At 33.4% G+C, this 21,732-nt stretch overlaps 1 protein-coding gene across 1 annotated transcript in view; it reads right to left on the bottom strand.

The window, feature by feature from the left end:
* Window positions 1-1,475: 1,475 nt before the first annotated feature.
* Window positions 1,476-21,732, bottom strand: part of LOC145669808 (uncharacterized) — a 330,876-nt gene continuing 310,619 nt past the window's right edge. The window contains exons 38-43 of the mRNA XM_081738154.1: window positions 19,896-20,168; window positions 18,037-18,164; window positions 15,251-15,424; window positions 9,376-9,506; window positions 6,784-7,182; window positions 1,476-2,164 (exon numbers count right to left, since the gene is read on the bottom strand). Coding sequence (XP_081594280.1) covers window positions 2,108-2,164; window positions 6,784-7,182; window positions 9,376-9,506; window positions 15,251-15,424; window positions 18,037-18,164; window positions 19,896-20,168 — 1,162 coding nt within the window. The 3' untranslated portion in view covers window positions 1,476-2,107. The remainder of the gene's footprint in view (window positions 2,165-6,783; window positions 7,183-9,375; window positions 9,507-15,250; window positions 15,425-18,036; window positions 18,165-19,895; window positions 20,169-21,732) is intronic.

Raw genomic sequence — 21,732 nt, 5'->3', positions numbered from 1 at the left:
AATATTTCATTTCATAACTGATCAAACATAAAATTTCAGTTGTAAATATCATTTTGCATCTATATAATACTTGTTTTTGAACATTATTTGTAGAAGATACTTATCTCAAGTTTTATGTTAATTTTTTTGTAACTAAGAATGTTTAATATGTTATTACCAAGGAAATTAATCTAATCGAAAGAGAACCTGAAACAATATAAAGTTTACCTACTTCCAGAGCAGAGAAGCGAACCTTAAAAAATCCACTTCCCTTCTCCGAAGGGAGATAAACTTCATATATTCTTAATATACCTGCATCTATTGTAGATTGTTTACCAACACCAAAGAATAAGTGTAAATCAATGACCACGTATTTATTTTTCTCTGATCAAACAACTAATTAGTCAGGTGTGTAATGTAGATTTTCTGTAAATTGTACATAACGAGAGCAATTTTAGTAAATATATAAAAAAATATTTAGATATTTTTGTCAAATATATATTTGACAAAGAAAGAACAGGGTATTTTCACAAACTGTTTAATACTTACCGTGCAAACTTTCCGAACTTCTTTTTCAAAAATGAATTTCCGATTCCAAGTACGATCAAATAAGATTAAATGAAAATGGTTTGGAAAAATAAATTATACATAATTAGGAAAGTAAAGATGCTGAGATCGTTTTTCTCTCAATTTGACCCAGGATCAAATAATACTTTTTTATTCCTGGGCCGAATGAATACTTGCGGGCCATTAATTAAACATCACTGTTACAAAAAAAATAAATTTTAAGTACTTTCGCTACATTTTTCATCAGATGGGAGCAGAGAAATACACACAATAACAAATACGATTAATGAACGGGAAAGCAGCTGTAAAGCATTTAATTGGATACCATGATTCGAATATGAAAACGTTTCAAACTTGTTTTCTATCCTATAATTTTGATTTTCTACCTCCTACTTTGAATTTTGATGTGATGAAATTTTTAGCGAAACTTCTTTTAGTTGCTATTACATGAGTTGTGATAACTCATCTGGTAACTACTCTGTTTTATATACGTTTTATATTATATATGTATATAAAAGGAGATCAAAGTTTGTGTTTCATCAAGCACAGTTTGTGACGTAAAAGCACAAATTCTGTGCCATTATAAAACAAGTAAGGACCTTTCTTTAACTTCTTGCTTCTCTTTCTTTTAAACATTTTCCAGCTATTCAATGATCGCAAACTCATCTTCGAACGAGAAGTTCGGTCAGCTTGTTCAGTGAATATTAAATAGTTTGAACTTATTGCCTTCCTGCGCTTTAAATTGTTTAATATTTTGTTAAAGTTAACAAAATATAGCGTATTGTCCATCATTTGTCTGTTGTACATAGCGTCGGCTTCTTCTTCTGTATTGCATGCCACACGCATAGAGTTTGCTGTATTTGTTATGAAGGTGCGTTTGTAATAACTAGAATATTTTAAAGGATAAATAAAACTATTAAAAATTAAATACTGCTTTTCATTTTATTTAAGAATTTTATTTGTATATTTATATTGTTATGTACATATTTATATTTGATATGTTTGAACATTACATTTATGTATAAAACAAAAATTAGAAATTGATGGTATTTAAAGGTAAGAAAATTTAGTAATCTCTGTATTTTGTTGAAGGGGAAAAAAGCACAATTGGCACATTTGAATAACACTTACTGTACATATAATGGTATATATTTAGTCCTTAAGAGACTCCATCACGGCGAAATTAAAATACTGCTAATTTTACAGTAATTGTGTGATATCTTCAAATAGATAAAAGATAATCGAAATTTGGAACAAGAGTGCGCTAAACAATATTATTTTGCATTTATCACGAGTCACCTAGTAGCTTTGAGTCTGCATCCATTTAGAAACGCGAAAATAAATGCCGATTTTCTAAATGGTTGGAAATCGAAAGCAGGTAAGTGAATGGTGATAACGGTACCTCATGTAAAATAATATTGTCTAGCGCACTCTTGTTCCACTTTTCGATTATCTTTTACCTATTTGAAGATATCAATAATTACTATAAAATTAGCGGTATTTAAATTTCGCAGTGATTAGGCCTGTTAAACGTCTTGCTTCTTGCCTTGTTTGAGAAGGTTTAGTCGTCTGTTGGAGTTCCTGGTAGCACATCAAAGTCTCCGGATTCACTTAAAGCCTGAAAGAAAATGTTCAAAATAATTCTCTGTACACGTGAGGAAAATAAGAAAGATAAAAGTTGTAAAAAAGAATATGAAACACGTGATAAAAGTTAGAACTTCAAAAAGAAAACTGATAAAGAATTAGATATTTTAGATCATGGCTTCATAGTTTGTCTAACTAACATAGGTCGGTGGTAGTTGGCTCTCCTTCAGGTAATTTGGACAACACTAAAACTAGGAAAAATGGAGAGTTACATGTGTCGAATGCCGGATGAATAAGGGCATCAACATTTTAATTCTTTTTTAAATTTAGGGTTTTGCATTGATTACCTCATGGGGGTGCTGAAGTTAATTTTTATCAGAGATCATACAAGTAAGAAACCTGGGATATTCTCGAAATGTTCTGCGAATATTTATGGTGTGTGGGAATAAAATAAAAGTTTACAGCAATCTAAAAGCCTTCACCTTGTTATAGCGCACAGAATACATGATAGAGGGCATAGTTTTCAACTTCAAAATTGATCGATTAAAATTGAAATTAAAAATAATTTTGATTATTGTGCAATGAGTATTGTCTTGAGTTATGACAGTTAATACAAAATTTAATGGATGGAATTAAGAGCATCAGAAAATGAATCGATTATTATGAAAAGTTACTGCTTTTAAACATATATGATAATTAATGAAAATAAAATAAAAATGTCATAAAATTGAGGGGACAATATTAATGAAAATTATGAATTTTTCATATAATTTTTAGTGTATCTGTTGGGTAATAAACACAATTTTTAGATTTTATATATATTAAAATATAGTAATAGTAGTAAGTATATATCATGTCAAAATCATATTAGATACATATAACAAACTTCATTAATGGCCGTTTCATTATTATAAGGTCCATGACCCAGACTTTAAGGCAAGTTGAGCCTACTTTGAGAAAAGGGACCTGCATTAATCACTTCTATACTGGAACGGTCCGTGAAGTTTTTAAAACAAGTTAAGAAAAGTTTGACCAGAACACCATTTCACATAGTTTTCAAAATAAATAAATAAATAAATAAATAAAATAAAATAAATAAAAATAAAAATAAAAATAAAAATAAAATTACAATTCATACCATTTTAACCTTTATCAATTGAAAATTAAGTCCTGAAAAATTTAATTCAATAAATTAAAAATTAACAAAATTTTTAATTGAATAAATTAATCATTTTTTCAAGCGATTAATTACAAGCTTGCCAATCCCATTGTCAGGTGTGAAACATTTAGTTGTACACTACGATTCGAATCTGAAAAATGCTTCAAACTTGTTTTCTGTTCTATAATTTTGATTTTCTTCCTACTTCCTTGAATTCTAATCTGATGAAATATTTAGCGAAAGCTCTTATAGTTTATTTTCTTTAGTATTGTGAGAGTGGTTTAACTATTTTCTGATAATAATTTGTTTTAATACATTTTTCCTTGTATATGTGTATGAAATTCTCGGCTTTAGAAGATTTGGAGTGCACTAGTGTTGAGGATAACTGGATTGAAATTGGAGATAGCATTAAAATTTCAGCAAAAGAAAAATTGGGACACGCGGAAATACGTAGGAACAAACCATGGTTCGACCAGGAATGCATAAAACTAGCAGAGAAGAGAAAACAGACAAAATTACGCTGGCTACAAAATCCGAATGAAATAACTACACAAAATTTCGCAGATATCAGGCGGGAAACTTCCAAAACTTTTAGAACAAAGAAACGCGATCTTTTGAAAGCTAAAATTAAGGAACTTGAAGATAATGATAAAAATAAAAACATCCGGGACATGTATAAGGGAATCAACGAATTTACGAAAGGCTATCAACCTCGTGCTTATATATTAAAAAAAAGCTGACGGAACAGTTCTCACTGATATGGATAGCCTCTTAAATAGATGAAAAGATTTCTTTGACGATTTGCTGAACACGCAGTCAAAAACTAATGTGCGGGGAGAAAAGGAGATATACACCGCAGAACCGTATATTCCAGAACCCAGCCGAATAGAAGTAGAAACCGCTATAAAGAAATTAAAGAAACACAAATCTCCGGGTGTAGATGAAATTCCGGCTGAGTTAATTTTAGCTGGAGGCGAAAAATTGTGGAACAAGATACACAAACTCATTCTCCTTATCTGGAACAAGGAAGAATTGCCACAAGAGTGGAAAGAATCAATCATTGTTCCAATTCACAAAAAAGGCGACAAAACTGACTGTAATAATTATCGAGGTATTTCTCTTCTGTCAACATCCTATAAAATCCTTTCAAATATTCTATTAGCAAGACTGACCCCATACGCAGATGAAATTATTGGAGATTATCAGTGTGGATTTAGACGAAATCGATCAATTATCGACCAAATATTTACCATTCGCCAAATACTCTAAAAAGAAAGTGCGAATATAATACTCCGGTACATCAACTATTTATTGATTTTAGAAAGGCATACGACTCGGTTAGGAGAGACATTATACAACGTTCTTACAGAACTTGGAATACCGAGAAAGCTAATTAGATTAATTAAGATATGTTTAAATGAATTCCAAAGTAAAGTCCGGGTAGGAAAATTTTTGTCCACGAGCTTTCCGGTCGAAAATGGCCTGAAACAAGGAGATGCGTTGTCGCCATTATTATTTAACTTCGTTCTGGAATACGCTATAAGGAAAATCAAAGATAGCAACCAGGGCCTAGAGTTGAACGGTATGCACCAGGTTATGGCATATGCTGATGATGTAAATTTAATAGGGGATGATAGGAGAACAATAGAAAGAAATGCAGAGATCTTATTAAACGCTTGCAGGGACATGGATTTAGAAGTAAATGCAGAGAAGACTAAATACATGGAAGTGCGTCGGGACCGGAATACAGCAACTTATGGATGTGTTAAAATATTAAATAATACTTTTGATAAAGTGGATACTTTCAAATATCTAGGATCAATATTAACAGAGGAAAATCATATTCACGGAGAAATTAAATGTCGACTAAAAGCAGGGAATTCGTGTTACTATTCGGTTCAAAATCTCTTGTCGTCGCGAATTCTGTCGAGGAATTTGAAGCTTAAAATATACATAACGATAATCATACCTGTTGTTCTGTATGGTTGCGAAACATGGTCCCTTACTCTGAGGGAAGAACATATACTGAAAGTATTTAAGAACAGGATCCTGAGACGAATATTCGGACCCAACAGGAACGGGAATGGGGAATGGCGGAAACTTCATAACAAGGAACTACATAATTTATACGGTTTACCCAACATTGTTAGGGTCGTCAAGTCTAGGAGGCTTAAATGGGCAGGTCATGTAGCTAGAATGGAAGAAAGTAGAAATGCTTTCAAAGTCTTGACTGGAAGACCAATCGGAAAACGACCATTAGGAAGACCTAGGCGCAGATGGGAGGACAATATTAAGATGGATCTCGCAGAGATTGGAATACAAAGTAGAAACTGGATGCAGTTAGCTAAGGATAGAAGTCAGTGGAGAGCTTTTGTGAACGCGGCATTGAACCTCCGGGTTCCATAAGCCATAGAGTTAGTTAGTTAGTTAATATATATATGAAAGGAGATTGAAGTTTGAGTATCAGCAAGCATAGTTTCTTACTTTCCAGTACACTGGTTTTAACGTTCTTTGAGGCGGGGATACATTGATTAATTTTTGCATTTAATGGGGACATCGAAAGTAAGACTATCTGAACTCGTGATGAAAGACCAATGGCTGACACGTGCTGTTCAGAAAAGGGCTGACAGAGTATTAGGAATAAAAAATAAGGCTCCTAAAGAAAAGTATAAAAGGCTTGATCAAAATAAAAAATCTAAAGAATTAAAACGAGCTGTGAAAAAGCATAATAATAATAATAATAATAATAATAATAATAATAATAATAATAATAATAATAATAATAATAATAATAATAATAATAATAATAATAATAAAAGTTAAATACAAAAATACAAAAAGAAAATAATTAGAGAATACTGTTGTAGAACAAAGCAGGTAAAAACCTACAAAAAAAAAACCCTCATAGAACGCTAACTATATTGATAGCACGAATAAACTCTACAAACTTTTCAGTCAAAACAGGATGGCGGGGATAGAAATCTTATGCTCTATTACAAGTGCTAATTCATATAGCAACTATGTTGAAAAGTAGCAGATGTATAAATTAGCTTATACGTATGTATTTTTGTGTTCTCTTATTTATTGTAATTTCTGTAGTTCATTATAAGCTGAAGGAATATTAATATGACATTGAAAAATAATATAATATCTTTCGTAATCTTAGAAGAACATAGAAGAAATATTCATATTCTAAGATCCTAAATAAAGTAAAAGAGTAGCTATCGGATGGATTTTTTTGAGAGACGATATACTAATAAAAATATCTAACATGCATACGTAATTTCGTAGTAGTCAATGTATATTACTCAGCCTGACTTAAATACAAACGTATTGAATTGGCCGAAGCTTATCTCACGTAGCATATTCTTTATCAAAACATGTCACTTTATCAGCACATGTGTTTACTTGTTGACAACATCTGAGGTTTTTAACAATCTACAGTGTGAGAAATCCTGTTACACAGAAGTAAAATTTGAAACCAGCTCACTTACCCGGATCTCTCTGCCAGATTTCGTTCTCCACCTGGATGTCCGAGCACTTTTCTCTGCAGAACGAGTTTCAATGATTCCTGATTCATGATCCATGTTTGTGTCATACACAGGCAGCTCTTCGTTACTGATTAATTTCCGCCTTTGAGTATCTTTCATCTTCTTCTTTCCCTTCTTTTTCTTCTTCCCATTCGTCCAGCCTTTGTCGTCATCGCGTGGCAGAGGATCCAGTCGCCCACGACCGCCAGCCTGCATCTCGATCGCTGGAAGCCTGTTGGGCGCACCCGTGACGGTGGGGATGCTCTGAGGATTCCTGTATCGTGCCAGAGAAGACTTGGTGCCATCTATTGAGTTTTCGAACTGGATTTCTCTGTAAGTAGGTATTTTACTCTGTTCCCCACTCTGAAAATGGAAGGAAACAGTTAAATTAAGTAAACGGCCCGATGTAAAAGACTTTGAAAACTTCAATGCGAATCTCATACTAAAGTACGGTATGTGATAGACACATTGGATAAAAATATTGCATCAACATTTTATTCTATTGAATAAAGCATTGTCAAAAGTCACATTTTGATCGAGTAAACGTTTACATTTATATCGCTAACATTCAATTCTTTTGTTATCCCTAATAGCTTCCTTGGGAAAGTGTAAGCTTCGTTTCACTAAAATATTTGGCTCAAAATAAAATTTAAAATATTGGATTTCACTATCAAAGCAATCTTTTACAAACACACACACACACACACACGTACACAAATGCTATTTCAGCCGTCAGTACTATTTTCAATCAAACTGGATGAAGAAATAAGATGAAAGTAAACCATAGAATATGTTTGTAATGGAACATATTAATTTGTTAATGACATTCCTAATTCAAATAGTATACAATTGCCAGATGAGAAAATGAAAAATCCGCAATTAATCTGTAATTACCTGCAGGAAGATGCAGTACGAACCAATAATCGTGAGTAGGAAGTAAAAGTATAGTTACGTTTACTCACAGATATTTTAAAAACGATTAAAGCAATCACATATTTCAGAATATTATTCAGTGAAAATAACAAGATGACAACTACAAATAATAGTACAATATATTCAGCAGTGTTGCTAGCTCAGAACAATGTCGTATTTTTATAAGCAGTGTTTGGTGATTATTATCTATTTGAATACATTTAAAATAGAATGTACGTTCTGTTATAGGTTCTTGAGACACAAAATCATTTGAGTTCTTGAATCTGGGTTTTATACGAGTCGATGCTGATTGATTAAAAAACATGATGAGAATATAAAGAATGTAAGTATCATCATATAACCATACTTATAATAATACAACTTTCCTTTGAGTTGGCAACATTGCGTATAGTTATCATTACGGTTTATGATGGTCTTCAGTTGGTATCATATTAAGAAAGTTAGACTCGCTTCAAGTATCCTTGATATATGTTCACAGCATTCAAAATTATTAAGAACAATGAAATGAAATGAAATGAAATCTTTAAGTTTAACGTCCCACGTTTATGCCGGTTAGACTAAAGGAGACGGTGATAATGAGAAATGAGTGAAATGGTGGAATGAAGAAAGTGGGAGGAAACGGGAGAACCTCGAGAAAACCCACAAGCACGGTGTTTATCCACACGGCGCGAGCTGGGACCGAACCAGGGACCCCAAGCACCGGAGGTGAACGCTCTACCACTGAGCCATATTAAGAACAATGTAATGTAGTAAATTGTAATGGTCAACAATTAAAATATCTAAGAAGAAACAGAAACATGATAAATTCGCGATCTGTTGCTTCCAGGAGAGGGCTGTGGTGGCTCAGTGGTAGAGTGTTCACCTCTGGTGCATGAGGTCCTTGGTTTGATCACAGCTCGCGCCAAATGAGCTTTGTGGTGGACAAACACCGTGTGCGTGGGTTTTCTCGGCGTTCTCCTCCCACTTTCTTCATTTCACCATTTCCTTCATTTCCTATCATTACCGTCTCCTTTAGTCTAATCGGCATAACTAATCGGACGTAAAACTGAAAGATTTCATTTTCATTTTTGCTTGCAAAATAAGAAGACTCATGAATCATTGAGATACCACGCATCATTATTCGCAAATAACTGTTCTTAGTAAAAATGAAAGTGAGTGTTAAAAATGTTTTTTCAATAATTCTTGATTTTGTGTATTTCATTTGTGATGATAAACTTTGTCAAAAATAGTGCGAAATGAACGAATATTCGAGTGTACTGGATAAGAGAGCAGAAAATATAAATACTGTATCATTCCATCTACAATAAAAGTAAATAAAAAAGGAAGTAGAATACTTGGTGTTCTGGCGTTGCACCAGAAGTCACAGTATGACAAAGTAAAAAACTATCAAAACTTCTGAAGTTTTGTTTTTATTTATTCCTGTGTATTATATACCCTAAATTGTATCTTTTTTATTTTTTACCTTGTCTACCGAACCCATATTTTTAACCCCTATCCACTCGTTATCGTCACATGTTAAATGAAGTATATTAGAAGTTATTTCACAAATTGTGACATATAAGCTTAGCTTGTTCTATTATTTACGAGAATAACTGAACGTTAAATGCTAGCGAATGAACTCACGTGGATCGCTCTGATTTTGTCGGCTGTCTTCTTCCTCTTCATGATGATGGCTCCGATGACCAGCAACACTACTACGAGAACACTGAATAGTACACAGCCTACGACGGCGTACAACACGGTGTCGTCTTTCTCTGGAATTACAACAAATTATTACGTATATATTTGTAAGTGAATGCAAGGAGCAAAGCATAATATTAAGAAGAAAAAAGCCTTAATTTTAGCTACGACGGTTCATGAAGTTAGTTTTGAGGGAAAGGGTGGGATATACTTTTGTTTTTGTTCCACATACAGAAAAGAAAAAACTAATCTTACATCGTAGAATAAAAAATCTTCCACTGACAGTGCTGAAAATGGTAAGATGTAATGGCATCACTTACAACTACGTCAACAAAATAATTCATACACTAAATAAGATTAGTTCTCTTTCTTCTTTGTACATTTCTCCAAAATATAATTGCGCGCCTAAATTTTTCCAAGTCCGTTAAAATAGTATGTTTGCCAACAATGCACTCGAAGGGAGGAAAAAGAGTTGGACTAGTGAAGCCTTCCCAACATATCTCGTTATTTGCTGTGTGAAATATTCACCTCGTTTTTCTTTTCTTTTTCTTTTTTTTCTTAATACAATGTTAGTTTTAGAGCAAAATAATACCATGCAAAATGCAGAGAACTTTGTTGTAGTTAAAGAAAACACACAGACCAAAAACAAAAATAATACAACTGACAGGAGCAATTCTACACTTATTTCGACAGCCGTGCGTATTAAGTTTCTTCTTTCTGTTGGGATTTAAAAATTATGTGTCTATTTCGAGTTACACTGGGCGCTTTTAGTCTATTTATGTTTCTCAACATTTTCCGCTGTTCTTGGTTGGCATTTTCTAATTTTATGATTTGTTTCCTTTTTTCTTTCTTCAGGAAAACTCACAGTTTAGAACGTCGCTAGCTGATTACAGTTTGTATTCGACGATTTCCCAAATACCAAGCAAACTATTAATCTAAGTATACTTTATTTTTATTTTTTAAGCGTACACAGTTATTACTAAAATGAATTAAAGCCTGATTATTATTGCCAGTTTGCAAATTTCCTCGCTGAAAAAATGTATGCCCCTTTGAAGAAGAGAAAATTAATTCCTAGCAGTGATAAATGTTCTCCCTTTAGATTTTTTTTTTTTCGAATGTTCATGAGGTTAGAAATAGGAACTAAACTAACTAACTAACTCTATGGCCTATAGAACCCGGAGGTTCAATGCCGCGTTCACAAAAGCTTCTATCCTTAGCCAACTGGATCCAGTTTCTACTTTGGATTCCTATTTCTGCGAGATCCACTTTAATATTGTTCTCCCATCTGCGCCTAGGTCTTCGTAATGGTCGTTTTTCGATCGGTCTTCCAGTCAAGACTTTGAAAGCGTTCTTACTTTCTTTCATCCTAGCTACATGACCTGCCCACCTAAGCCTCCTAGACTTGATTACCCTAATAATGTTGTGTAAACTGTATAAATTATGTAGTTCCTCGTTATGAAGTTTCCGCCATTCCCCATTCTCGTTCCTCTTGGGTCCGAATATTTGCCTCAGGATCTTGTTGTCAAATACTTTGAGTTTATGTTCTTCTTCCCTCAGAGTAAGGGACCATGTTTCGCAACCATACAGAGCAACAGGCATGATTATCGTTTTATATATTTTAAGCTTCAAATTCTTCAATACAATTCGCGACGACAAGAGATTTTGAACTGAATAATAACACGAATTCCCTGCTTTTAATCGATATTTTATTTCTTCGTGAATATGATTTTTGTGTATTAATATTTGAAAGTATCCACTTTATCAAAAGTATTATTTGATATTTTAACGCATCCATAATTTGCCATATTACCATTAAGACGAATTTCCATGTATTTAGTTTTCTCTGCATTTACTTCTAAACCCATGTCCTTGCAAGCGTTTAATAAGACCCCTGCATTTATTTCTATTGTTCTCCTATCATCCCCTATTAAATTTACATCATCAGCGTACGCCATAACCTGGTGAGTAACATTCAGCTCTAGGCTCTGGTCGCTATCTTTGATTTTCCTTATAGTGTATTACAGAATAAACTTGAATAATAATGGCGACAACGCATCTCCTTGTTTCAGGCCATTCTCGACATGAAAGGACAGAAATAGGAAAGAAGTTTTATACTGTAGACAAAAGTACTACAATTAGGAACGAATCTTGTTAAGCAGATTGGCTAACCGAAACTCCGTTATATATTCGCGAGACGAAAAGCAATCTCAAGAACTATTGGAAGTATCACCACTAAATTTGTTCAGTATGGGATCAACAGTTAGGAATCGGGTACGTTGACGGAGGCAATATTCAAACCGGATATGACATAAAGAAATTATTATTATTATTTAACATTGATCACTATAGAGCAAAATAGATAACATATATCAAGAAGTGCATTCTGTAATTGATTACGCGCGTTCCAATAATACATTCATCAATATCATTTACTCTCTACTGACAGCAGAAGTGGCAGAAGTCCATTACAATTTTCGAATTCAGTATTGATTTACACGGGCAAATGCCGGAAAGGCACCTAACAAAAATGGTCCTAGGCCGTTTCCTACCTTCTCTTTCTTTGGATTGCTGAGAGACGTCATCCCTCATACGTGACGAGCTAACATGGCCATAGATGCAGAAAGCTCAGAAATATAATCCCTAATCCTAATCCTAACATATTAAAAATGATCAGAGATATCGAGAAGCGTTTTCTTGGATCGATTTCGCGTTCTAATATCTTCCCTCTTAACCCACTATTCAAACCAGAAATTTCAGATGTAAACCATTTTCGAATTTAATGTTAATCCCCATAAAATAAAATCTGTAATAGATAATGAAAAGCGGTTTTCTGTGGCAGAAAATCGACAACTTTCAGTTTTAACGGCGATCACTATAGAGTAAAAATTGTCATAAATAGCAAGAAGCGTTATCCTGCAATCAATTATACTTCCCAAGGCTGAATTCCGTCTTCACTCTAATCTCTCTACTACAACCGAAAGTGATACAAGTATTCTACTTCTCTCGGTTTCAATATTAATTGAGGAAATATCACGTCAGACAAAGCACTCCTTCATGTGGTGTACACGTCTTTCTATATATAGATCGAAGAAGTAATTGCATACTTGCCTGAGAAACTCAGTAGGACCATGCATTATAACGTAGTAGTGACACGTGTGCACCAAGCGAAGAAGTTTTTGTGATGGTATACTACGTATGATGGCTGGGTACGCATAAGAGTGAATTAATTACCACCTGGGAAAATATTCAGTTAGCACACTGATTCTTCCTCATGTCTAAGTCCTCGGAAGTTATGCCAAACAGTTAAAAAATAAATAAAATCAGCCAATGGGATTCAAGCCAGGTTCAAATTATTAAATCCCCACAAAAGGAAAGAACTTAACACGCATGGCTATCGGAACAACTATAGAGTTTTCCACAGCTGTATTGATAGATAGCAAACTCCTTAACATTTAGGGGCCACGGTGACTCAGTGGTAGAGCTTTCACCTCTGGTGCTTGGGATCCCGGGTTCGATCCCAGCCCCGCCAAGTGAACTTTGTGGTGGACAAACACCGTGTGCGTGGGTTTTCTCGGGGTTCTCCCGTTTCCTCCCACTTTATTCATTCCACCATTTCATTCATTATTCATCATCACCATCCCCTTTAGCCTAACCGGCATAACTGTGGGACGTAAAACTCAAAGATTTCATTTCATTTTTTCCTTAACATTTTTTTTGTTTTGTTTTGTTTATTTGTTTATTTTAACGACTTCTTTGGTCGAAAAGTGTTTGTGTTTTACTTAATTCAAATAAGTTTTCTGCGTTTGCCAAAGTAGTATTCTTCCATTCTAAGAGTATCATTACTTTTTTTATCTATTATTTATTTATTTCCTCCAACAGAGATCTCTCTCCAACTTAGGAGACGTACACAATTGATAACATTATTATATTATAATAATAATAAGTAAAACAGAAATTAATAAATGAAAACAGTAAAAGCAATAAGCAAATACTGTACATAACTTTGTATGCGGATATTCCATAGATCGATGTATACATCGTATGAACTTAACATTACACTAAGTAACAAGAGAGGAACTGAATATTTCAAACAGCAATCTGTGAGCTGTGTTCGGAAGTCTCGTTATTTTTTACCTATTACTTCCTCTTCTATGACTGTTGCCAAACTGACAATTTTAAAGGACTTAACAAAAATTCTGGCGTGCAATTATATTTTGGAGAAGCGTACACTTAAAAGAAATACATATCCCTACGACCTCTCACAAAATTAATCCTGTCAACGGCCGTAAAAAATGGCCGAGAATGAAAGAAGAACTTATAATATTTTTCACGAAATTAAGATACATTGCTTCAAAGGGAAATATAATCCAGAAATTTCAGTATTCTTCGTTTATGTTGAAGCAATACTAATTATAAGACACAAAATACATATAATACCTATAATAGTTGTCCTTTCAAGGTGTTCAGATGACCATAAATCTGTATTTGAATGAATATTGAAAAAGGTATTTGGATAGCCACTACCGTATTTGATAAACAAAAGTATAAATCATAATTTGAAAACTATACAGGAATCATCATTACTATATCCAGTTGAGGATTTAAAAGAATGAATATAATTAATTTTTCATCTTAGCTATGAGGACTCATTACAACAAAACGGCAGATCTATAATGAGGTGTAATGAATTCTAACCAACAATGAGTAACTATATTATTTATTATTCATTATTTAGCCACTTATAAGATGGCTACCTACCAAGACATGTGAAAATTTGCGAGACTGTACGGTTGTTTTGACAGAAATAACAGTAAGAAAATGGTCAAATATGAGTTATTCATACTAACTCCACACTCATCTAGGAAGTATTCTACAGGTCCGAGACTGAACAAAAGGCCTGTTCCCCAAGCAGGTAATTCCTAACTCAATCCATGGCTACAGACTATATAAATGAACACTTTGTTCGAAACAAAAATTCAAAATATTATCTGTTTTTGATTTTATTAACAATATTTTTTATTACTAAATCTATTTCATGAAGGAGATTGTCATACCAATTCCGAAAACGTTTCTCCGAATATCGTGGTCGAACCATCTAAGGCACAGGATGGCAATCGCGAAACTTCTCTACCGCGGGTTCGGATCCCACTCAGATTATGGGTGCTTTGTCCTGGCCTTTTTTAATTCTTCCTCATATTCATATTTTGAAGGCCTCTATCATGTTTCATAATTTTTCCGTAATATCTCCCTACTTTCTCTGTGCAAGATAATACCTTATAATCAATACTTTACTTTACAAATACTTTACACACTACACAACATACATATGAAGGAAGGATTTTAACTTATCACATGGATTTGGTGATAGGGAAACACATTATTTTTTTTAATGGACACCTGATCAGTTTGGTCATTACCAGTGGAACCATTAAGATATGATGATATATGACTCCATGACTCCATTGATTTGCCACTAAAGTAAGACGAATAATTTCTCTAGAACCATGGACAGCCAACAGATCTCAGTATACCCTCTGTGTGTGAGGGGAAGAGATTCTCAGTGTTCTGTTTTACCTCACTTTATCAGCAACTTGATTGTTATCGCCTACATTAGTTTAAGTTTAAAACCTCAAACGTCAAACAAACCTCCATTCCAATGTCTCTAAAATACTAATTGGTATGCAGTTTGTAAGAGCTTCTGAAATCTCTATTGAAATTTCTAAAATTCTACTAAAATATATTTACAAACAAGGTTGCCTAATGATGTATCAAACGCATAGTGTATGCAAAATGTGAATAAGGGAGTTTAGTCACTTACCTGCCTGCATAGGTTCTAAAAGCCCCATCAGTTGTGGTGGAACATTCAAGTCTTCATTATTAAGTCCTTTGAGCTTAAGATTTCCTTTCTTGAGTAGTTCTGCAATCATTGGAAGAACCTCTCTCACCAACCTCACGTCCGTATCCACGATTTGCACCGTCACAATGATACTCCCTGTCACACCAAGAGATTAAGAAAAATTTTCTGTAAGTCAGAGGTTGCTGTCATGAATTTAATTATGTAGTACCGGATTGCAAACAAATTTTATGTACTTTTAAATAATTAATAAACTGAATACACGTGATATGGTTTCTGAACACCCTGTATAGCACGTTCAGGATGTCCCACAGACGCCAAGTTGAGGCCACTATCACCTACCACCACCTTTCTCTTGTGGACTAATTTGGTCCAGATTTATGAATTTCTGCATGGTGTTTCGGAATGAGCGGAAATAATTGAACTTTACTAATTACATCGTGTCCACAGTCCATAATTCCAAGTAATATACAATAGGTGATTTTGAACGCATACAATATTGGAAAAAAATATTTGTGGACTAAAGGCAACAATGGAAATAAAACTTTAAAAAAATCTAAAATAATTCCAATCCTTTTATGTAATAATCCTTGCTTACATAGTGTAAACATAAGAGAAGTTTGTAAATGATGAAAGTCCAAAAAGAACGCCAATGTCATTAAACTATGAAATAAAATGAGCGCATTGTAAATAAAAGTTTTTAATAATCCCTAAGTTAAACTTCAATTAATTACAGATACACGACGAAAATAATAATTACATTAATGAACTTATTAGTGATGTTGATTTTAATTAGCGATGCATGATAAGAATCCCAGAAATAAGATAGGAAAAATGGTGCATAGTAAGAAACTCATAAATCCTGCAAACATGGTGGTAAGAGGTCTTTACCATTCGTTATTAGAGCAATATACATTTTATGACAGAGATTTCGTCTTAAATAACTACAGAAAGGAAAATATCTTACTGTTTACCAAGGGCGCCCATCAGGGGGGAAAAGGTGGGGCGCTCGCCCCCTCCTAAAGGAAATTATACTTGGGAATATCGAAAACCCAATAGAATTTTTACATTAGTTACAGCAAAATTTGAAACTATATTTCAAACGTCGCTTATATTTGTCCCCCCTTGGAAACCACAACATGGGCGCCCTTGCTGTTTACACAGATTTATTTAGTTAAGTTCTAAAACATTTTAAATTTCTGTTTAGTTCAGGTTTAGATTAAGTGCCATTTAACACTGGAACATTATGTTTATAATATACTGCTGATGTGTAATAGGCAACTTGTCATTGACTTCTAAATCTCTTATGATAAATTTTCTAGTTATAATCGAATTCGTCTTCAATAAAGTCTAGGATTTATGGCCAGAAAATGGTAGGCAAACTAATAAAATAAAAAATGAAAAAGACATTTCAATAGACATAATTGAATGAAGTAGAGTAGATAAAATATTTCCAAAATTCGAATAATTAGATTAACAAATATGAGCTTGTAAAAAAAGGCTATAAGTTACTGTTCAGTGAGAGATTAATATTGATTTACACCTGCAGGTAGTTTTCTTACATTGTATTGGAATTTGAGATGTCTCATTATATTAGAAATCATGCAAAGCAAGCAATCCCTTTGTAAAATGCCCTTGCACCATTTACAAGTTCCTCTATCTCCTCTTTTAATGAGAGAATTTACACTCATGTCCAAAATTATTGTCGCATGTCTATAAATATGTTTTTGTAGGAATATAATTTGATAACGATTTCGCCCGGTATTTCTTATAATGTTAGTATGTGTATAATCGGCAAAGACATGTATGTGGCAAATTTCATGTCAAAAGTGCAGTAAATAAGAACAATAAAACGAAAATAAAACTCTGTTGTTTATTAGCAACATTTTGTTGTACTCATTCTAATTTTCGTATTTATAATTCTTTTCCTATGAAATTTACCACAAATATACATTTCCCGATTATACACATAGTATCAGTATTAAAAGTACCCTGCAAAATCATTATCAAATTATATTCTTACAAGAAAACAGTTATAGATATGCGATAATCATTTTGAACGTGAGTGTACATTGTCTAAGAGTCCCAGATATTCATTTCTAGTGGTCAAGTGTGTGTTAAGTGCTCTGAGTTCGATATTTTAACGAAGTTATGAAGTATGTAGAAATGTACATGCCATTGGAAATAAATTATTCACGTGACACCGAGAGGCATGAATACTTTCCAAAATAAAATATTATGTTAATTTTGAAATGATTGGCCAGAAGTATAATCAAATTAAATAGAATAAACATTTATATCTTTGTGAAATATCCGGTCTTTGATGAAGTTTGCTTTATTAGCGAGTGATAGTCGATTTTCAATCTGAGCGACAAGAGAGAATTATGAAGTGTCTCTATTTCGAAATCGGATTGATTCTGTGCTCATGATGATTGGAATTGAAAAAGGGGTGCTTTGATATTTCTGCAAATAATTTAAAAATAGCATCCAATACAAGAGTATACAATCCGTCAGCTTGATTTTCTAACATTAAATATATATATAAGTACAATTTGAGTTATGCTTGATAAGTATGTCCGCTTTATAGTCACCAAAAGGTGGCGCCCCTACACCTGAGTCTTGCATTTTCACACGAATTTAGTGTTATATTCCTTTGCAATACTTCTTTTTGACGTTCATCATTACATTTATAACTATATATTCCGCTATATTACATGTTTTATAAATTGTTTCCTCAGTTTTAAACTTACCAGGTTTTAATTCTACTTTCACTATCATTACTTCTGGCATTTCAGTTTGATTTGCTATTTGCTTTTTGATTGTATATTCTAGTTCTTCTTTCCTGTTTCCCACTGTTTTATTGTAATTTTCGTCAATCCTATAAAAACAACAAATATTATTTCAGTAAAAACTTATACTACAGTTTGTTTTTAGAAAGATGGCGTTTGCCTTTGTTCTCAACAGATAATGTGCTTCCAAGGCAAGGAGAGTCTTTAGTAGAAGTCAGTAAGAGTTTGCGCTTGAACATATTAGTTCATTGTCCAAAAGGGAGACAAAGTTAAAAAATACTCTTAGAGAACGACAGAACCCTAAACAATTTCCAATATAAAGCAAAATTTCAAAAATGAAATGATAATCCTCAATTTTGTATATAGAACAATTATTAATATTGTGTCAAATTGAGGGCTTAAAATAATAAGCAGCTAACAACTGAAAAACCGTTTCAATAAACAAAGAGAGAAAATAGTAGGTAGTGTTATGAGTATTATTTATAAGTTGAAATAAGTGGTGGGATATAACTTCAAAAAGACAAGGTAGCAGGATGGCTCAGTGGTAGAGCGTTCACCTCTGTAGCGTGGGGTCCCTGGTTCGATCCCAACTCGCGCCAAGTGGCTTTGTGATGGACAAACACCGTGTTCGTGGGCTTTTGTCGGGGTTTTCCCATTTTCTCCCATTTTACTTATTCCACCATTGCATTCATTTCTCATCCTCACCGTCTCCTTTAGCCTAGGCGGTATAATTGTGGGATGTAAAACTGGAAGATTTCAATTTCAAAACGACAAAATACGAGGGCAGATCAATTAGTAAATCACAAAAGTTTTCATTTTTCACGCGATTTTATAATGATCTGAGATGTGAAAATTGAAAAGGAAGTGCTTTGAAATTGGCATTGTAACCAATATAGTAAGAAACCTTAAATTCTGTATATCTAATTGGTACGAAATTGTAAGAAAGAAAGCAAGCATTTTCTTATCTGTATTCTTTATGTTCTTGTAGTTGTGTTTAGTTATTAATCTGACATACTGCTGTGTTTGGCTACACCATACATAAAAGATTAATATAATAATAATAATAATAATAATAATAAAAATAAAAATAATAATAATAATAATAATAATAATAATAATAATAATAATAATAATAATAATAATAATAATAATAATAATAATAATAATAATAATAATAATGTAATGTAATGTATTTGCAAAATGGGAAACCTCAAAGGTAAGTCATTTAGAATGTAATACGTAACATCACAAAGTAATTAATACTTTAAATATTCATAATTGTAATATCAGTGTATCATAACTGTCCTTAATTAATTGATTGATTTAGAAAGCACCTTTAACAATTCTGATCTTATGTAGAAAGGATTACAATAAATTTTATTTGAACTTTGTTCTGATTTAAATTACTTCGTTGAGCAAAACAACACATTTGTTGTAAAAAAAAAAAAAAAAAAAAAAATAATGTGTAACAGTTTTGCCAGCTATCCACTTTGGCTTCATTAGACATTTTGTATCTGATGACACTAGATATTGTCTGATGAAGCCAAAGTGGATAGCTGGCAAAACTGTTACACGTTTTTTTTTTAAACAATGAACGTGTTGTTATGCTCAGCGAGTAGTTTAAATCAGATTTAAGTGTGTTAAAAGCAAACCTTCTACAATGGAAAATATTACAGTTGAACATTGTAATAATATGTAGAAAAGTAACGTTTACTACTGAAATATGATTCGTATAAATTCTTTGCTACTTTTCTGCACTAGCATAATTTCGTTAGCGTCAAATAAGATGAAATGTGCAAAAGTAATAGAAAGAATTTTACCAGAATGTGACGTTGGTAGTCTCGTTGGAGATTCTCGATGGTTGTTTCTTTTGAGTGGGGAGCATCGTTGTTGCGATGGTGGTCGTTCTTTTTGTAGTGGTCACTTTCACAGCAGTTGTAGTGGGAGGTTTAGTAGTTGTTGTTGTCGTTGTAGTAGTAGTTGTAGTGGTAGTAGCACTAGTTGTAGGAGTAGGAGTAGTAGTAGTGGTAGTGGAAGTAGTCGTTGTTGGGATCACTGCTTCTGTGGAAGATCCATTGGTTGACACAAACACGCTGAAAGAAATATGGTGGAAATGATACTAGCAGAACAAAGTTTTCGTTGAAATCAGTTGATAAAGCAAGAAAAAATAGAATAAAACAGCTTGGTAGTCAATAATGCAAAGTGGAAAATACATCAGGTGTTCAAAAAATGGCGTCCACGTATAACAGAGCGTTATTCTACAGGTCAAAATAAAGTGCAAATGCTAATAGTATAATGATACAGGGTGTCTACTAAAATTCCAAATGAAATTTCGTGACTTTTTCTTTACCAAACCATAAAATTTCCTAACATTCTCAAGAGCGAATTTGGGTGCAAATTAGACCGAATTTTCATGCATGCGATAGAAGAATGCTTTGCTTGCTATTTAGTAGCGTCTAAAGCCCATCATAAAGACAGTTTTGGTGGTGAATTTTGACGTTTTATAGAAAAAAAATTTCCAGTCTGTGCTTCTATTTGTATAGATAAAAAAAAAAATTCGTGACCCAAAAGCTAAATTTCGTGACTTTTTCTTGACTTTCATGACCGTTTTCTGATGTTGTGACTTTTTCATGACTTTCGTGACTTTCGTGACCGATAGACACCCTGTGATATATTCTCGAGGCCACCTTCAGCCGCTAAGGGAAATCAAAAATTTCACTATGTAGCAAAGTTGTAGATTAACTTGGAACCATTAGCATTGTTCTAAGAATCCATCAAACAGTTACATTGATTGTTACGATAATAGGTCGAGCTAGCGTCAATGTATATCGACTTTAACTGCCATCTGGAAAGAATCGATGTAACTATTTGATTAATTGGCAGACCTACTCTATGATTCTCTATCTGCGGCGTTGCAATTCGCATCTTTAGACGAGGACCCAAAAAGTATACAATCATAAATATATTTTTCACTTTATTTTGATTTGTAGAATAATGCTCTGTAGTCCGTGGGCGCCATTTTTAGAACACCGGATATATTGACATTCTGTGAAAAATATTTAATACTGGGGCGTTAACTGAGAATCGAACCCTTAGTCGTAGATTCTCAGTCTATCTAAATCTTAAGCTGATTTCCCACAAAATATTGTGAGAGATAGAGAGAAACATGAATTGAAGAGAATAGGAAACTGATAATTGAGGAATACAGAGGTTTCATTTCATTAGTTGTTCTTATAACGTGCATAAAGGGTGTGCTTGAGATACGAAGAAAGGAATCTGGAACTATCAGAAAAGGTTCATATGGAAACGCACTTACATTGTGTTCCTTGTGGTAGCTGAAGTAAAACCTCGAAGGCTCCACCTCTTCTTGAATTATGTAACTTACAGAGACGTACACAGGGGGTGGGTCCTGCGGGTCCGGACACCCCGAAATTTTGACATTTTTGTAAATTTAGCCTAATTTTAGGGGCAATTTTAGGAATTTTAATATAAAATACCCTGATATTGAGTTTGGATCCCTCCCGAAATAAATTCCCGCGTACGCTATTGGTAACTTACGTAACTTCTAGGCAAACGGCAAGTCTAGAACTGATGACGTGTTTGTTGACTGAACGTAGGTAGTCCTTTTATATAAAAGTGCGGAATGCAATCCTGAAA

Source organism: Thermobia domestica, chromosome 2 (assembly GCF_964235325.1).
Source record: "Thermobia domestica chromosome 2, izTheDome1.hap1.1, whole genome shotgun sequence".
NCBI classification, from domain to species: Eukaryota; Metazoa; Arthropoda; class Insecta; order Zygentoma; family Lepismatidae; genus Thermobia; species Thermobia domestica.
Note: the sequence above shows the minus strand (reverse complement) of the source record. Positions and strands in the feature narration are given on the sequence as shown.